The sequence below is a fragment of the Aethalodelphis obliquidens genome, unplaced genomic scaffold, assembly GCF_003676395.1.
Source record: "Aethalodelphis obliquidens isolate GAN/ISIS:26980383/991018 unplaced genomic scaffold, ASM367639v1 scaffold15, whole genome shotgun sequence".
Taxonomy (NCBI): Eukaryota; Metazoa; Chordata; class Mammalia; order Artiodactyla; family Delphinidae; genus Aethalodelphis; species Aethalodelphis obliquidens.
Genome location: NW_020837959.1, coordinates 3,566,262 through 3,586,565, shown reverse-complemented (window position 1 = coordinate 3,586,565; position 20,304 = coordinate 3,566,262). Strand labels below are relative to the sequence as shown.

The 20,304-nt window shown below is 41.4% G+C and overlaps 1 protein-coding gene across 1 annotated transcript in view; it reads left to right on the top strand.

Annotated features, from left to right (window-relative positions):
- Nucleotides 1-20,304, top strand: part of MYO16 (myosin XVI) — a 401,447-nt gene that overhangs the window by 74,186 nt on the left and 306,957 nt on the right. Inside the window, exons 4-5 of the mRNA XM_027115848.1 lie at nt 7,068-7,176; nt 13,858-13,982. Of these exons, the coding sequence (XP_026971649.1) occupies nt 7,068-7,176; nt 13,858-13,982 (234 nt within the window). The remainder of the gene's footprint in view (nt 1-7,067; nt 7,177-13,857; nt 13,983-20,304) is intronic.

The following is a 20,304-nucleotide window of genomic DNA, read 5'->3' as shown; positions in this document are numbered from 1 at the left end:
AGTTACAATTTTACAATATATACCTATATCACATCATCACGTTGTACATCTTGAAATGACACAGTGTTCTATGCCAATTATATCCTAATAAAGCTGGAAAAAAAGAAAATAAATTCAAATAATGGAGCTCAAATTTTAAACAAGATTTTGAGAGCTTGTATTCTTCTGTGTTTGACATTCTATATTTTATTCTGTTCCAAGGGTCTGCAAACTAGGTAGGCCCCATGAGACAGATCCGGCCCACTCTCTGTTTTGATGGCCTGTAAGCTAACATTTCCATTTTTAAATGGTGGAAAATATCAAAAGAAGAAGAGGGACTTCCCTAAGAGTCCAGTGGGTAAGACCCCACGCTTCCACTGCAGGGGGCACTGGCTCGCTCCCTGGTCGGGGAACTAAGATCCCACATGCCGCGCAGTGTGGCCAAAAAATAAAATAAAGTTTATTTTAAAAAAAAGAAGAATATTTTGTGATCTGTGAAAATTATGTGAAATTCAAATTTCAGTGTCCAAAATGAAAGTTTGATAAGAACAAAAAACAAAATGAAAGTTCTAACATTTCAAATTGTCAGTGATAAAATAAAAATAAAAAAATATATAAATAGAAAAAATATATATAAATACATAATTTAACAGTTTTAATAATTCATTCATTTATTTACTAATAATTGTTTTCTGAGCACATAGAGCCTTTATTAGATCCCGGAGATATAGAAATATCAAAGTATTTTCTCTCATGGAGCTTGAAATCTAGTGTGGGATATTGTCAATAAGTACGTATGTGTGTGCTTAAGACATTGGATCATAATCATCACTGTGAGAAAATTAGAACAGAGTAAGGTGATGTGAAGTGATGAAGTATTGGGGGATGGGGACCTTTAAACAGCGATTCGATGAAGAAGCTATAAAGGAACAGCCATCTCAAGATGCCCAAGGGAGAAAGTGTTCCAGGCAGCTGGACCAGCAGGTGAAGTCAGTGGGAGCCGGGCATTACGTGAGGGACAGGAAGGAGGCCTGTGTGGCTGGAGGGCAGTGAGCCAGAGGCCGGTGGAAATAATGGGTTGGAGGGACGATGGGGTCCAGACGACGTGGCACTTGGAAGATGTGAGGGAGATTAGAGACACTCTCTGGTCTCACAGTACAATTCCCAGTGTCCTTAAAACAAAAGCTTACAGGATGCCAATAGCATGTTCTCTGTCCTAAAATAAGTGCGTGTGTGTTATATATTAGTTTGGGATAACCTTTACCTTAGCACAGGAGTACAAAATTTCCTATTCAAAGAAGAGAAACTCCTGGGATAAACAAGAATATAAAAAAGAATGTATAACTGAGTCACTTTGCTGTACAGCAGAAGTTAACACAACATTGTAAATCAACTCTACTTCAATTAAAAAAAGAAGAGAAACTCTCTGCAATTCAAAAGCACCAAATACCCACTCACATTTTTCTATTTTCCCTATCATGTTTGATGCCAGCATTTTTATATTTAAATGGAATATTTTGTGGCAGGATGTTTGCAGACTGTAAATATTTTATTCCTCATCAGCGATTCTCCCCAACTTTGACCTTTCCAATACTCCCGTATTTCCAATAGTTTTAGCATCCCCTGGTGACTCTCATCTGAATTATTACTCTAATGAATGCTAAATTCTAACCTTATCATTCCTGCTACATGTACCAGTTGGTATTCTATCACAAGGAAGAGCTTTCTTCTCCCCTGTAGTCAGGGATTCATTTTGTTACTGATATCAGTATGAACCCATGGGTTCTCAGCTGCAACTTGACAGTCTAAAAACATCACTCAACCAAGTGATCAAAAGTTACCTTCATCACCACCGGGATCAAGGAACATCAGGAGTCTTCTGGCACCTTTTTTTTTTTTTTTTTTCCCAAGCTGCCTATGTCGTTTATTTAAAAAACAAAAACTCTTCAAAGACCACATACCACTGGATCAGACACCCTAACCTCCTGAGGTAACAATATTCATGGGGAAGGTAGGATTCAAATACAGGTTGTGGTCCAAAGTCCATATACTTTCTACTACATGCTCTTCTCACCTTTACATCATAGTTACACCACTTGCCCTGATCCTGGTGTGCAAATTTTTCCCATGGTTGTCACTCATTCCAGGACGAGGGAGAATGCCCTCTCCATCTCATCTTCCGGTCAGATCACCAATGGAATGTCCCTTAAATCTTACTAAGAATAAAACCTCATTTAAACTAATTATAGGGAAGAATTGACTAACAGGAGTAAAATCCAACTTCTAGAAGCAGATTATGTACTTAACTTACAGTAACATAGTCTGTTAGGAACCCTTTGGAAGAAAAAGGCACTGTTCCCTTTTTGTAAAAATGTTTTAGTCTTACGTGGCAGAAACGACTTTGCAAATGTGATTAAGGATTTTGAGGTGGGAGAGGGATCTGGGTGGGCCTTAAATGAAAAGGCACCATGGGAAGAACACAGTATCCCCTCTGTGGTTGCCTGCCAAAAATCTCATCGAAAGGACCTATGAGAGAAGGTCTTAAAGAAGAAGACAGAAGAACTGTTTCAAGTGGAAGAAGACTAAAGAGAAAGGAAAAGAAAATGCCCCAGGTAACCCCTCATTCTGTCCTGAGCCACGGGGTGATAGCGATCAAGGATGTCATTGAAAAAATCAATGAAACTTGGATGTGGACTGTGCTTTATATAATGGAATTTAGTGATGCCAGACTTTCTGATTTTGATAACACTTACGCAAAAGAATATCCTTATTTTCATGATGTACATACTAAAATATTTAGGGGTAAAGGGACATGGTGCCTGTGACTCACTTTTACAAGATTCAGGAAAAATAAAAGAGACAGAGAAAGCAAAAATAGGGGAAAAGTGTAAATAATCGGTGAAGTTGGGTAAAGGGTTTCCTAGCGTTGCCATTATGCAGTTCTACAAGCTGGGTGGTTTCAAGCAACTTGTTGTCTCACAGTTCTGTAGGCCAGAAGTCCAAAGTTGAGGTGTTGGCAGGGTCGTGCTCCCTCTGAAACTTATGGGAAAGCATCCTTCTGTGTCTCTTTGAGCTCTTGGTGGTCTCAGGTACTCAATGGCTTATGGCAGTGTCACTGCAATCTCTGCCTCGATCCTCACATGGCTGTCTCATCCTCTGTGTCTGTGTCCCCAATAACCCTCTTTTTGTAAGGACACCTGTCATTTACTTTACTCCAGAATGACTGCATCTTAGCTAGTCTCATCAGCAGTGGTCCTATTTCCAAATAAGTTCACATTCACAGGTACCAGGGGTTAGGGCTTCAACATTGCTTTTTGGGGGGATGTAATTCAACCCATAACAGATATATAGGACTTCTTTGTACTATTTTTGCAACTTGGAGTAAACTTGAAGTTATATCAAAATAAAAAGTTACTAAAATTATTTGCATATAAAAAGTGGTATTTGTGTGTATAGTGTTAGGTAGTGTTCTAATTTCATTCTTTTACATGTAGCTGTCCAGTTTTCCCAGCACCACTTATTGTAGAGGCTGTCTTTTCTCCATTGTATATTCTTGCCTCTTTTGTCATAAATTAGGTGACCATATGTGCATGGGCCTATCTCTGGGCTTTCTGTCTTGTACCATTGATCTATATTTCTGTTTTTGTGTCAGTACCATACTGTCTTGATTACTATAGCTTTGTAGTATAATTTGAAGTCAGGGAACCTGATTCCTCCAGTTCCATTTTTCTTTCTCAAGATTGCTTTGGCTGTTCAGGGTCTTTGGTGTTTCCATGCAAATTGTAAAATTTTTGTTCTAATTCTGTGAAAGATGCCATCGGTAGTTTGATAGGGATTACATTGTGAGAGTAGCAGCGACATATATACACTACCAAATGTAAAATAGTTAGCTAGTGGGAAGTAGGCGCATAGCACAGGGATATCAGCTCGGTGCTTTGTGATGACCTAGAGGGGTGGGATAGGGAGGGTGGGAGGGAGGCTCAAGAGGGAGGGGATATGGGGACATATGTATGCATATGGCTGATTCACTTTGGTGTACAACAGAAACTAACACAGTATTGTGAAGCAATTACACTCCAATAAAGTTTTATATTAAAAAAGTGGTATTTGCTTATTAAAAGTCCACCAGGTACCTGTCATTAAAATTTCAGTTTTAATGTGCTGGGGAATTATTACTAAATGAAACAATTGGCAAGTTTATTCATTGACATTAAATTGCTACATAAAATAATAAAATATTTATTTACAGGAAATGTGCATTTATTTGTTCATATGTCATCTGACATGCAGTAAATAAGATTCCTACTTGAGAAGAATGAGGCATTTGAGTTCTATTTCCAATACTCCAGGAACAGAGTGTAGGACAAATTGGAGATGGGGTGGCCTTCCAGCTTGCATAATGAGAAAGGAAATGTATTCAGGGCTCCCAGTAGGAACTGTGCAGGCCTCAACTGCAAAAGCATTTGAGGAGTTTGCTTTTGCATAATATAACATTTACTTCCCTGATGAAACCAATCACGACGTGATTTATTTTCTTGAAGCCACAACTGAAGGATTTGCCTTGGTCTTAGTTCCAGAGGGACCCATTAACAACACATTACCTTCTGAGTTAGTCAGACTAAGAGTAATAATCAGCCATGAATCTTATCAATGGGGTTTTTATATATGTATGTACAATTTCAGAATTCTAAGTCAAGAAATACAGCTTTTTCAGGGGATCATGTAGATACATGTTTTGTGGCACGTGAATCAGCTCTTCTAGGGACATCTACTAGGACCAGATAGTTGAGTGGTGGGGGTAGAGCCACTGCAGCTGGGATGTCTCACCCATGTCCAGTGGCAAGGAAAGAAAAGGAGGGAAGGGGGGGGGAGGGAGGGGGAGGGGAGGGAGGGGAGGGAGGGAGGGACTGATGGAAAGGGGAAAGAGGGAGAAGAAGTCTCCCACAATTGTCATCCATCTGGGAAGAGTGAAGGCAGGAAACTTAAGTATGCATAGAGTGATTTTGTAATTTCATGTATATACTCTTAAAAATGAATGTCAGAAAATTTAGTTAATAATAATTATCACGAAAAACATAATTCTTTGCCTCAATTTTTAGTGATTAGTTTAAGTTCAACGTTTGCTTATTTTTCAGTTTGTTTCGGTCAATTGTTTTTAGGGCCTAATATGTCCCAGGCACCCGTTGGGCATGCAAAGAGGAATGAGATGTGATCTGTGATTAGGGAAGTTCCCGACCCCCCAGGAAGGTCTCTACAGGAAATAACACCTGGTCATTCAGCAGCACAGACCAGTGGGGGATTAATGGGTTGAAATTTCAATGAATGAACCCAACTAAAATATTCAGCACCGCATTTCAGTTTCTCTCTTTGAAAGAGCCTCATTACTCCTGAAAGAATAGAAAATATTCTCCCCCAGTGCCCCCTCTCCCTGGGCATCACGTTGCTCGCCTGTTTATTTTTGCTGTTATTGATAATATGTGACTCAATTATATTCACTGTCGTCTGCCGCCCAGATGTTTGATATAGATAAGATCCTCTCTGAAACGTCTATGCCTTGGCAAAAAAGAGTAACCTGATTATCTCCCACCTCTTAGCATTGAAATCAGCAAGGATGCCCTGTAGTTCTGTGTCTTAATTGATTCTTGAACCAATGCAGCTTGGGTAGATATGCAAAACGTTATTCTCCTGGCTGGAGACGAAAGGAAAGGAATCATTAGCAAAGTCTACTTAAGACTATTGCCTCAAGTAACTTCTTTTCAAACTCTGAATAACTGAAACAAAATGAAATGCACTAGGAAGATAATCTGAAATCTTTAGGACCTTGTAATGACGTTTTCCTTAGGTAAGGGAAATCTGAAATATCTAACTTGACCTGTTCAAATAAAGAAGTATCTTCATATGGTTCTAGAAAATATAACGTGGTTCACTCTGGCTGGTAAGGTGAGCAGTACAACTTACGTGGAGGGAATATGCTACCACTTTGACCTACTTTTTAGTTTTCTTTTTACTATATTACAGCAGTCTTTTGGAAAACCTGTGCAGACTTGCTAAGGCATAGGAAAGCAGTATATAGATACACACACACACACACAAGGCAAAACCCCACATTTTAATATATAAAGCTATTAATGTGATGTTCCTTTTTATGTAAAGTTATGAATTTGGATATTATATGAACCATATTAACTGTATCCACATTGCAATACAGACTCCTATTCAGGAAGAAGATAGGGTGAAACTTTCATTTGTTTGGCCTGAGTTTAGTGACAGGTTATTGGGAGGAGGCATACGGGAAATCTTGCCTGATAAATTTTACGGAGCTCATTAAAGAATGTAGAGCAAGGGTGACAATTGATGTGACTACCTTTTTAAGAATGAAAGCGCGTCTATCATTGTATTTAGGCTGGGATGCGCAAAGAGTCAAGCGGTGGGCTCAGAGGCGCTTGATGGAGAGCCCTTTGAAGCTAAAAGGTGTGTGATAGTCGTATGTAATATGTTCCATCCATTAATGTCTACAGATTATGCTTTTTGTTGGCAAACAGTTTTTGGAAAGAGGAAAACCAACCAGAAGCCATTAGCTCAGCCTTTATTAAAATGACTGTTGTCTGAGAACAGCCCTCAAATGAGTTTCTGTGGAGAGCAAGGAGCTTAAAGATTTAACAGGATAGTTTGGGGAAGATCAAAGTTCATACAGGAGTTCTCCGTTCAGACTCTGAAGGCAGGGCCACTTCTGTTGTGTTAGGACAACCAGGCATGTCTAGGGCAGCCAGCATAGAGGCGTGCCCGGTTTAGCAGGCAGGGATTGGGTGCTCTGGGTTTGGCAAGGGGTGTAGGGAGGAGTGTACTGGCGGCTAGGGTCTTGCCTGTCAAGGGTCAGTTGAACCTTTTTGGACCATGAGAGTTTCTCACAAAGTATGTAATATAATTTGTCTTAAAAAATAATTCCAGTTTGCTATGTAATCCTGCCGGCTGTATCTGATGTAAACTTTTCTGGGTCTGTTTCCTCAATAAGATAGAAATGAAAGTTTGGATCTGCCTTCTATGTTAACAGTATATATAATGTTAAATTTGTTCGGTTTCACTTACAGGCTGGAGCTAATGTCCTTCTCCAGGACGTCAATGGAAATATCCCACTGGACTATGCCACGGAAGGGACAGAATCGAGCTCCATCCTGTTGACCTACCTGGATGAAAATGGTAGGCAGATGCTTGGAAAAACCATAGAAAGATAGAAGAAGAGATAGGGCAGTAGAATTTAAGTGTGTATATTTTAGGTGTGCTTACATGATTTCAGACGGACGTCGTTTCCCTCAATTGTGTGAAATGAGGTCTTGTTCTGTGCAGCGTTTCATAGTTGGTTTAGTCAATGCAGTTTTGCAAGCTGGCAGAAATCTGGAGACCAACCGTGCAGGGACATTTTAACAGGCATCCAAAGTCCATAATTAGCCGGACTGGGTTTGTAATTATAATCTATTCTCCACTGGGAGGGGAGGGAAGGGAAGCAGCACAACTGAATTTTGAGTTAATGAGCGTAAGGTCATGTGAAGTGTATTCTCTTAGGAGCATCCTGCCTCCGAAGAATCCCACTCAGGTGAGTGAGGACCAAAGTCAAGGGCAGTTTGCACAGCATCCCAACATCCACTCCTGGGGACACATGGAAACTCAACCCTTGTCAGAAGAGAGCCCCACGGTCATGGTGCCGGCTGAAACGATGAGGCTGGGCCCCCAAATGTGTTCGCTGACAAAGAACGTTTAATTGCACAGCCTGAGGGTATAATTTCACGAGTGAGTTCAGCCTTGGCGAAGTGTGAGGCGTTTGGAATCCTGAGCCCCATATGGCGTTAAACTAAGGGAGTATGCCCCGTCGTTTATTTTTCTTTCTTTCAGCTCTTCAGGTGTAAAGAACACCAAAGAAATTCCAGTTCCTTCAAGTATGATCTTTTGTCAGAGAAAAAGGTCAGCCTATTTAAGAGGCACGTCGTGCCTGAGACCCTGTCCTTCTTGCCTCTAAGAAAAGCCTGCACATCTGCCTCTTTGCTCTCTGTGCTCTGTACCTGCTCCAGATCACTTGTCTCCAAAGGTTTATTCTCAGGAGGGCTTAGAACAATAATAATTAGTGCTTAGCAGCCGTGGGTTCTTAAAAAAAAACTTGTCTCATTAATTCTGAAAGCAAGGTAAGCGATGTCATCTTCATTGGAGAAACTGTGAGCTGTGCCGTGGTTCTGAGGGTCACCAAGTCGTGGCCCCGGGTGACAGGCCGCGGGGTGGAGTCACTCCCTGGTACCCACTCCTACAGGAGGGACGTAGTGCTTTCTCGCATCTCGTCAGCTGTGACTTGTTGTTCCACTGCTGGGAAGGTTATCATTTGGATCTTTGCAAAACTTAACTTGGAGTGCGCGATTCTGAATCTGAGTGAGGAATGCGGCTGTCTTATTTATCTGTGCCAGTTCTGTGGGATCGTTTCCTGTTCTCATTGTTCTGAATTTGTAATAGCTACAGTCATGTATCTTTCCCTTTGGAAACTAAAATTAAGTATCTTTCTTTGCAAAAGAATGAACTTTACTTCTTCACCTTTCCAACTCATGGGAGCATTTTGTTTGCTGAGAACGCTGAGTGTTTGCAAGAGCAGTGTTACTATTCCATATAAAGAAAAATAAGTGTATTCCTTTAAGAGGCTGATTTAAAAATGATTAAGGAGGGCTTCCCTGGTGGCGCGGTGGTTGAGAGTCCGCCTGCCGATGCAGGAGACACGGGTTTGTGCCCCGGTCCGGGAAGATCCCACATGCCGCGGAGCGGCTGGGCCCGTGAACCATGGCCGCTGAGCCTGCGCGTCCGGAGCCTGTGCTCCACAACGGGAGAGGCCACAACAGTAAGAGGCCCGTGTACAGCTAGACAGTATTTACTGGAACTACGGCAGCTGATCCAGATAAGGAGGAAGGATGTGGGCAGAGATGGAACCAGACTCTGAATGGTTAGGAGAAAATCTGTCACGACGATGGCTGTCACAATCCGTTTGTGAGATACATGTTTGCCAGAACAAATGCGCTTTAATATCTCTTACATTTTTAATTCTGTTTTCCATTTGTCCCTGCTGTTACACTGGCCTCTGCCTTTCATCTCTCTGCACCTCCTTCACCCCATTCACAGTCTGGTTCCATCTCTGCCCACATCCTTCCTCCTTATCTGGATCAGCTGCCGTAGTTCCAGTAAATACTGTCTAATTCAATTTATTCTCTGCATCCTCCCCCGTCCCGTTGGTGCGCTTTTAGAGTTATCGGTGGTGACAGCATGGGCTGATACTGTTAGAAATTTCTAACGTTCCAAGATGGGATTTTCATTACTTGGTGCACTGCGTTCTTCTAACTGGGCGGGGGAAAACCTTGAATTCTCACTCTGCATCGTTCGGCTTCAAATCGGAGTACTTATCACACTGTCACACGAGGACACATGTGGGAGAAGACAGACCCGGTAGCGAGCACGCCGATTACATGGAAAATCGCTGGTCACAGGTTCTAACTGTACTGTCACCGCCGGCATACACTGTACCCCTGGTCATGGCAATTAACCTCAGCTCACTGCCTGAGCTTCCTGGGCCGGAAAACAAGACAGCAAGGAGTTCTGATCAAGCATCTGATGCAGATGAGATCTCCGGTGTACGACAAGCCAGCTGGCGTTCAAGGAAAGCAACTGATAATTAAATGAGCCAGCAGAGAAAGGAAGCACTGCGGGGAGAGCTCAAGGTGTCCAGGAAAGATGCTCACCACAGAAAACAACATATAGGTCAATGTTTCCAAGTCCCTGAAGAGTAAAACAAACCCTTTTTACTTTGCCCTTCATATAGCATCACCCGTGGCCCTTTCTCCTGTCTTTCAAATCCATCCTTTGAGAAAAAGGGCTCATAATTCTTCTGAGTTCCTAATTTCCTCTCCTGAGCCCACTGAAGTTCTGCTTCCTCCCCTACCGATCTGGACACGTCCCTACGGTGATTGCCACTGCCCTCGGCTCTCTATCCAGCTGTCACTTTTCTGCTCTCCTGCATCATCTCCCTGTGACGTTCAGTGGCCTTGATCACACTCTCCTATGAAAAGGCTCACCTGCTCTGATCTTCCCATAGCTTTTCTCCCTTCTTTTAGTTTCCTTTGGAGGCACCACTTACGTAGTTGGTTGTTCGCAAGGCTTTGTCTTTGAGCATCTTCTCTCTACACACTGTCCCTGGTCATCTTCCCCTCTTCCTAGTGTCCTTAGCAGCTACCTGACCCCAGGGTTACTCTTGCAGCTTAGATATCTTCCAAGACGTTCTGCATTGCACCTGCAATTTCATTACGTGTCTCGTGTCTTTGACTTGTATGTCAGACAAGTTGAAATAACGTGTCCAGTGTGGACCTTCATGTTGTGCTTTCACACTCTCTCTGTATTCTCTTTACCTTTACACCCAGAAATCTGAGTATCTGAACATCACTTTTCTTCTCCTGAATCCCTCACGTCGAATTGTCACCAAATCTTACAGATTCTTTCCTTGACATCTTTCTAAGAAGTCCACATATCTCACCAGCCACGCTATTACTGCCCTAGTTAAAACCCCAGTCTTTCTATTTTGGAAGAGCCTTGGAAAATGGTCTTCTTAACTCCAGACTTAGCCCTCCCTCTGCATTTTTCAGAGACTCCCAGATTCATCAGTCTGCAAATGACGTTGAAGGTTTCTCCTGCTTAACAAAGTTCATTCAAAATGCTGTTCCGTCACTAACCCCTTCAGAATCATCCCATTATTGGGGTGACAGTGATCCCGATTTGCCTGGGACAGTCCCACATTAAGCCTGTGGTCAGAGTTGGGGAACAGGATTCGGTAGAGGTTACAACACCATTTTGGCTTAAACTGGTTTATTTCTCTTTTGCTAGAACAACTTTCATCATTAGCCTGCTTAACTTTTTTGCTTCCCGTCAAGTCTTGGATCTCCTCGGAAGCTTCCCATAGTGACAAAAATTGAGATTAGATGCAATTCTCGGAGCTTAGGGAACCCCAGGGTACAACCATGGGGTGGGTCATGTCATAGCATAGTGATAAAATTATCTGTGATAGCGGCACAGAATACCCCGGATACAGGATGGATAATGGAGAAAAGGAAACGCTGAATTGTTACAAAACAATGTTACCTTGAGAGGGTCAGTTAAGGAAGGTTAAGATAAGGTTCAGATTGACTTGAGATGTTAATGTACATTTATTGATATAATCAAATGTAATCAGGTAGCAGTAATTAGTATCACATGTAATAACTTGTGCATTTCAGGTAAATGATTGGTTTCTTATGTCCGAAATTAAACAAAAAATTACTAAATTCCTTTCCAAATAGTAAATCTAAGCAGGGCATGTATTAATTTTTTCAAGAAACAGTATGAAAATAAAACTGAACTTCTTTTCAGAAAGAGAGGATTGGCCCGTTATCCACTACAAAATAATAGATTTCTTATGGGCTGCAGTCATCTTGTTTGGCTTTTTTCCAGAAGCATCTTAAGAAATTTGACCAAGAAGTGAGGGAATTTCCATTCTATTGTCTTACCAAAAATAGATCTGTGGGTTTTTTTTCCCCGAACATGTCGGAAAAAATCTAAAAATCACATCTTAATCGGTATCATATTTGATTCAAAATAAAGTTTTAAAATAATGGGGTACAATGTCATAATATTCCCCTCATATCTTCACAACAGTCACCAAAAATAGATTGTTTCCACCTAATATGTTGTAATGTGCATTAGTCTGAAATGAGTGACAGCTAATCTCTTTTAATTTGTGTCTTTCATCTTTGAGCCCTATTCTTTTTTTATCACTCAATTTTAATTACATGTTTAAATAATTCTCTAAGAGATGCGTACCACTTCAGTAAACATGCAATATTATAAAAGTTAAAATAATATGGCCTTAGGGTAGGGCAGCCGTTAGGTTTTTCTGCTACTTCAGCACATGCAAAATTGAACACTGACATCTGAGAAACAGTGTTTTCCAGATATTACTCACGTGTCAAATTCCATAATCCTAAAAATAGGAATAGAGTGCCAGTTTCAGCTGGTTGTTTAGAAACCTCCAACGTGCCTATTAGGGAAATCTGTTAGTTCTTCTGCAATGGCTTCTGATGATGAGGAATCTGAGGTGTGGCTTTGGTGTTTCTCATTCATGTTTCTACTAAAATGGGTTTGCTTTGAACTGAGTGTTTGAAACAAGCTACACGATTCAAATACTGCATTTGGCTTTATTTTGTTTGGTTTTTCCCTGCCTCCTTATTGTAAAGAAAAACACTCCTGAATGCATGGCAGGTGATCCATGTACCAGAAGGCTGACTGATAATGAAATGACAGGTCCCTTTCATTGAGTGCTTCCTGCAAGCTAAATCCTGTTTTATATGCTGTATGTGTTTTGACTCCTTCTCACGACAACTGGTGAAATAAACTGTCAGCCCCTTTTGCAGATGAGGAAATTGAGGCAGAGGATAAGTTACCTGCCCCCACTGGCACAAATAGTAAGTGCAAGACACAGGCTGGGAGAACAAAGGATGCAGGGAGGCAGGCGTGGTGCGCTCTAAGGGGACATGACAGCCGATGGGCACCATGCTGCGCTGTGCCACGCAGACAGGTCTTATAAACGTTGCCCATAGCTTTGTTCCTTTGGGATATGTATTATTATCTGAGTGACGGAGGATACAGACAGCCAGGCTAAGTCACTTTCCAGGAGTCACCCTGGGGAGGTCGGCCACAGACCAGGCACAGCCAGGAGGATCACTCCAGCCTTTTTGCTCTAGCCCACTGCTCTCTCTCCATGTTTGTCGCAAGGACTCAATCAGATAAGAGATAGAAATTGCTCAGAAGTGTGGCTGGCTCATAGCAAACACTTGCTGAGGGACAGGTGTCATCTCCTCAGCAGCAGCAGAATCATCTCCATCAGCATCATTGATCTCACTATGACTGTCATTATTACTTTCACTTGGAATGAGGTGGATTATTTCCCCTTAGTAAACACCTATTATGTCTAGGAACCAACGTTGGGAACAGGGGATGCAGAAATGCAGAGATATACGCTACCGTGGAGATTACACCACCATGAAAGCTCAGGTTGAAATATATACTGAATAGAGGTATAAGCAGGTGAGCTGAACTGAGTCTTCTCTGCATAAACCACCCACCTCATTGAAGCCGGGCTATCAGTCTTCACTCAATTTTAGTTTATTTCTCCTTCTTAACATTAATAGTCATGAAACCATCATTTGGAGCATCCTTTAAAAAATAATTTGAAGGAAAGTTGCAAAAATAGTACCGAGAGGTCCCAGATACCCTTCATGCAGGTTCCCCTAGCGTTACAAATGTACACAGCCGTGCTGTATTCACCCACACTAAGAAGTTAACATTGGTACAATATTATTAAGTAAACTACAGGCTTTATTCAGAATTTTCCAGTTTTCCCGCTAAATCCTTTTTCTATTCCAGGACACTGCATTGCTTTTAGGAGCAACTATTTTAATGAGGAAAATCATAGGGAACAGAAAGTATGTCTTTACAACTCATTTCAATTCAGTGCAGGTACTTTACCATACTTTGGGCAGTCTATGCTGATGATTTATACTAAAACAGAAATCCACTGAAAGCCTGCCATGGGTAAGGCATCCTATCACACTTTGGGATATAATAAGAGGAAAATTATTCAAGACTCTAGCTGGAAATAAGACTGCATGCCAAGAGAAACAATTACGGATGCTTTGAGTGAGAATTCAAATTGGAAGAGGAGCTTCAAAGAGGAAGGAACACGTTGAAAAATATAAGATAAAATTAAATTTTTACCCCCTGCAGCTGAGGAGCACTGTACATTCTGTTTGAAAAAGGCTCTTTTCCCCCCAGGAGTGGATCTGACATCACTGCGGCAGATGAAGCTTCAGAGACCAATGAGTATGCTAACAGACGTCAAACACTTCTTGTCATGTGGAGGAAATGTTAATGAGAAAAATAATGATGGCGTAACACTGGTAAGTTCCACGCTTCACTAGGAGACACTGCTTAAGTTGAGAACGTACGTTGATTTCTAAAACATAGAATTATACACAATTAACTTCTAAATAATGTTTTTTATTTTTCTGATTTAAAAGTAATACATATTTATTGCAGAAATTTTGCAAAGAGGAACATGCAAATCACTTATACCATCACCCAACGTTTATCTGTTGATATATTCTCTTTAAGCCTTCCTTGTATGCATGTTTTTCCTACAAATTTAGAGTAATTTTTATCCATTATTTTGTCAATGTGATTTTTGAGATGGAACTTACAGGAGAATGTTTTCATTTTAATTTTAAGCAAAAGAAACTGGGTTACTCTGATGAATGAATTTCTAAATTCAAGCAAACTCCTGTCATTCCTTTTCTTTTTTTTGCTATCAGGCACAGCTGCAGAAAATTAAACACACAACAATTAAATTTGGATTAATTTTAATGTAAACACAATGTCTAATCACCAAAATAAGAATGTTTGGTCCTATTGACCCATAAAAATTACCTGGGCTGGGCATGCTGGGGTTAAAATTAATGATTGTGGAAATACGTAAATGTTTTAAGTTTCAGGAAAGTAAATTAGGGCAGCAGAAGGGATTATGAGCTCTGAAGCATGGGGTGCATAGAATTTGGTTGGAACCAGTTTTAGAAAGTGGTCCAGTTTCTACAACATGGGGAAAATATGGTGTGAGGTTGAGCACGGTAGATGAGGAAAGCAACGTAACCAAATGGATATGAGTTGTGTGACACCTGACAGCTTTCTAGACTTATTAAGTGCAAAGTAAGTGCCTTGAGACTTCTCGATAGAATCATCTTCCTAGATACTGATGTTGGCCTTTGGGATGTAAATTTCAGAAGACTATCAAAAATGGAACTCTAAGCTGTAGGAAAAGAAAACAGAGCATGTTTAGAGTTTATTGAAAAATAACACATTCAAATGGAAAAACATTCCAACTAGTTTATTGAGGAACTATTTACTGACCGTGACCTGTGAACAAAATCGTAGTGAACAAAACCACAGAAGTCCTCTTGTCATGGGCTCACGTTTCATTGGGGGAAGACAGGTAATATACAACATAAATGAGCTAAATATATAGCATATTACTAATAATAAATGCAAATGAAAAATAGTAAAACAAGACGGGGCATGCTGGGTATACAGTTGACATTTTGCGTAGGTAGACAGGTAAGGTCTCACTCTCGAGAAGAGTTCCGAGTGATGGCCTGAAAGAAGTCTGCACACACTGTAGGTGTGAAGGAGGAGCATTCCAGGCTAAATGGTGTAAGTGCAAAGGCCCTGAGGCAGGGCCAGGTATGGTGTGATTGATAAACAGTGCGGAGGCTAGTGTGGATGAGCAGGGAAAACAGGAGGAGAGGGGTAACCAGGACCAGATCACACAGCATCTTGTGGGCCTATGCGAGGACTGTGGCAGTTACGCTGTGTGAGATGAGAATAGATTGAAGAGTTCTGAAGAGAGGATCCTACTCCTGTTCTAAAAGGATCCCTCATTCTGACTGCTGTGATAAGGATGGACTGTCAAAGATGAGGGTGAAGCTGAGAGTTCAGTTAGAAGGCTTTTGCTTTAATCTAACAAGCGATGATGCAACTCAGACCAAGATGGTAGATGCTGGAGTGATGAGAAGTGGCTCATTTCAGTCTACATTGAAAGAAGGTCCATTGGGATTTCCTGACCGGAATGGGATGAGAGAGGACGGAAAGACTTGAGAATGACTCCGGTATTTCTAGTTTGAACAACTGGAATGATGGAGTTGACACCGAATGAGATAGAGAAGGCTCAGAACCGGGCTCAGAGCAGGGAGGATCAGGGTGGATTCTGGAAATGTGAAGTTAAAAGTGCCTCTTGGCCGACGTCGTGGAGGTGCCGAGTCTGTGGTTGGATACTGGAGTCTGGAATTCGGGCGATGTCTGGACTGGACAAGCAGTTTGGGGACCTTTAGCACGTACGTGCTGTTGAGGCCCTTGACCCTGCATGAAGTCACTGATTTGATAACAGAAGGAAAGAGGATTGGGGACTGAGCCATGGAGCAGGAAAAGAGGAAGATCCAGAAATGAGAGGCGAAGAGGAACTCCCAAGGTGGGAGGAAAACCGAGAGTATATGAGATGTCCCGGGAGCCCCGTAAAGAAAGCGTGAGGAGGAGGGATGATTAACTATCAAGGTAACACTGCTGAGAGGTCAAGGAGACGGAGGTGGAGACTCAGCTGCCAGACTTGGTAACTTGGGCGTCCTCGGTCTTCTCATCGGGACGGCTTTGGTGGAACAGTGAGGTCAAAATCCTAGACGAGAGTGGGCTATTTAATTAGCAGCTCATTTAAGGCAGGAACTACGTTAATTAACACATCTAATGCATAGTAAAAACCCAGTGGAGTCTGTGTTTCTTTGTTTGGCAGAAGATATTACAACTTCATGTTGTTTTTTTTGGAAATCACAGCTAAATAAAAACAGCACATGGGCTTCAATCCCCGCTCAATAAAAGGACCTACATACCTCAGAAGATAAGCTATTAGAAGAATCAATACACAGCAATAAATTGCTATCATTTTCAACCATCTGCAATTTTGACATTCCTGGTCACTTTTTTATTGAACAGAGAACACAAGTGTGGCATATCATTATTCTGTAATAACTAAATCTTGTTTTGTTATTGAGGTTGTGACGCTTTGTACGAAGAAAGTCACAGTGAACGGGAAGTCCTTCCCTGAGGATCACAGCACTTGGCAAATAGCAGATTCTTTGATTCTTTTGTCTGAGTTGGTTGGTCGATTATGTTAATAGCTGCCACTCCTGGAGCTGTCTTTCTGTAAAGGGCATGTGGATGGTGTGTTCCTGACTGTTGTTGCTGATCATGATAAGAAGACAGTCTTGGCCGCAGACGGATTTCCACATCCTGAGTTGGAATGTCAGTTGTGGTTCAAAATCAGGCACAGTGCCCCACGCTGTTACACTGTATGTGCAAAAGAGGTGAAACTGTTAACAGAATACTCAAGGAGGATCAACTCCTAGTAAGATGGTTTTTATGTTGCTTTTTCTTCCTTTTTTAGGAACATGCAATAAAAAAACCAAATATAAGGTAGCTCTTTTTAAAAATTTTTATTAAAAAAATTTTTGGAGTATAGTTGATTTACAATGTTGTATTAGTTTCAGGTGTACAGCCCAGTGATTCAGTTATCCATATATATATTATTTTTCAGATTCTTTTCTGCTCTAGGTTATTGCAAGATATTGAGTATACTTCCCTGGGCTACACGGGAGAACTTTGTTGTTTGTTTTATATAGAGTAGTGTGTATATGTTAATCCCAAACTCCTGATTTATCCCTCCCACCACCAAGATAGCTCTTTTAAAAAGATCTCTTAGTTTACGTTACTATTCTTCTTAAAAGAAAACAAAAGCTTCAGAAAAGGATACAGTTCCCCCCAAAAAAGCCACGTTACAGAGCATATGAAAAGGAGTTCCTGAGTTCAGTTTCATAAATACTCTTTGAAAGCACTGATAACTAGTATATATGTTATCAAGAAGCTGGTTCTTTCCTGTCTTGTCACAGAATTTGATGTATCACATCTGGCCTTGAGCCATATTTACTTGGTTTGTTGGAAAATAATTATCCATGAAGTGCAAAATATCAAGCAATTTTATTTTTGTTTCCTATTTTTAAATTTCGGCAGCACTGTTTCATCCTTACTTCTGGAAGAAGACTTAGCCAGTGTCATCAGTTTTCTGGTCACATCTAGGGAACAAAGCTTTTGTGGTTACTTTCTGTCACCGTACATAGCCTCGGTTTAGAGATTAGAGTGTCTGGACATATATAATAATGAAAACTTCCAACTTGCATGAAGTCAGGCCCCACTGATTTTTTATTAAGATGATTTTAAAATCTTCTGTTGTGATGAAGTGGAATGACTCAGAGTTAGGTGTTTGCCTTTTGTTCTGAGATGACCTAGGATTAAATGTGCCGGCCGCCCTAGACGTCACTGGTGGCTCCTGCTGTGGCTAGCTTTGCTGCTAAGCGAGCCAAGAGGGTTTTCCTTTAAGTCTTTGCCTCATAAGCAGCTGAGGAGATGACCGGGTGAGAGTGGGGCTGTGTTCTAAATGGTGGAACTGGAGTTTTGCTACATGGAAACGAATCTGTTCCTAAAGGGGTCGATCCTATGAGCTTCGCATCATTAGTATGCAAGGTGGCAATAAGCCACGCTTCACACACACAGCCGTGCCAACCTCGCTGGTGTGCCAGGGGAAACAAGCAAGTGTGTAAATTGTGCACGTGTTCTAGAGACGCACATTATAATACCGAATTGGTATGTGAGGCAGGGGAGGTTTGCAGGAAGAACATTTGCATGTTTAAACAAATAAACTGTGGAGCGAATGCAACGTTTGTTAGGAGCATTCACACTGCAGCGTTATCCTTGTAGCCCGGCCAACTTGGATGTCCACTCGCCTTTGCTATTTCAAAATGTGAGTGCCGGGCATGCAGAGGAACGTGGCTTCAGCCCACGGTGGCCCTGCTTCCCTGGGTCAGTTACCTCAGTGATCTAATCCACAACTTCTCCAGCTGCAAAATTGGAATGGTAACTGTCCCATCGGTTGTTCTGAAGAGAAGAAATAATGTAGAACTTTTATGCAGGACGTTTGTGAAACCACTTTAACGTCCTGTTCTGTGTTGTAACTGGGTAGGTGATTTCCAGCTTGCGATAACTTTCCATGAGGACTGTGCTTCCAGAAAGCTGTTGCTAATTCTCTACGGGAACAACCACTGCCTCTGTGGTTCTCATAGCAGGAGAGGGGTATTCTAAGATGTCATGTGATCAACACTTACACATTTTGGCACCGATACCGTCCAGCCATGGTCAGGACAAGGCAGGACTATAAATTCCGTTTCAGAAAATAGACACTTTTTTTCTTTTTTGCGGTACGCGGGCCTCTCACTGCTGTGTCCTCTCCCGTTGCGGAGCACAGGCTCCGGATGCGCAGGCTCAGCGGCCATGGCTCACGGGCCCAGCCGCTCCGCGGCAAGTGGGATCTTCCCGGACCGGAGCACGAACCCGTGCCCCCCGCATCGGCAGGCGGACTCTCAACCACTGCGCCACCAGGGAAGCCCAGAAAATAGACACTTTAAAAAATTTTTAACTTGAAGTCGAACTTCCATGATGAGAAACGGTACCCACCCATAGGTCTAGTGACTTAAGGATACAGAACTTGATTGCCAGTAGAATCAAAGTAATGGCTCTAAACTTCTGATATGTTACTAGGATGATTTTTAAATATTCTGTTATCTCTTGTGATGAAGTGGAGTGACTCAAAGTTGGTGCCTTTCTTTTAGATTCCACACATATGCCATGTGATAAATGATACAAATGAACTTAAATACAAAACAGAAATAGACCCATAGACATAGAAAACAAACTTAATTACCAAAAGGAGAAAGAGGGGGAGGGGTAAATTAGGAGTTTTGGATTAACATATACACACCGTTCTATATAAAATAGACAAACAACAAGGACCTACTGTATAGCACAGGGAACTATGTTCAGTATTTTGTAATAACCTATAAGGGAAAAGGATCTGAAAAAGAATATATATATATATATAATAAAACTGAATCACTTCTGTATACCTGAAACTAACACGACATTGTAAATCAACCATACTTAAAAAAAAAGTTAGGTGTTTTGCTTTTATTCTGAGATAACCGAGGATTAAATGTGCCTGCTGCCCTAGACGTCACTGGTAGCCCCTGCTTTGTATTGCTTTGCTGCTAAGTTAGCCAAGACGGTTTTCCTTTTAGTCTTTACCTCGTGAGTAGCTCAGGGGATGACTTGGGTGAGAGTTGGGCTAAGTTCTGAATGGCGGAACCGGAGTTTTGCCACATGGAAAACAAATCTACTCACGAAGGGGTTGATCCTACGAACTTCGCATCTTAGTATGAGGCGCTAACCAACCAGTGGACCCATTCTTCATGCAGGCTTATGCTACAAGTGAGCATCTGAAATCCAGATGTTAGTGCATATAGCAGGGTAACTTGCCAGTCACTGACTGATTATTCAAATAATATGAAATAAATTTAGAAGCAGGAGAAAGATGAGTTCTTTAGGAAAATACGTAAAATCATATTTCTCTAAAATAGCTGTGGATATATCATTCTAGGGATGGTTTGCTGGAATGTCAACGAGATGAATTCTGTGTGTAACCAAGTGTGGCAATCTCTTAATGTTTATACCTTAAGTTAGACTGAATTATTTGTTGTTCTAATGTAGTTGAAAGTACATACAAAACATAAATATATA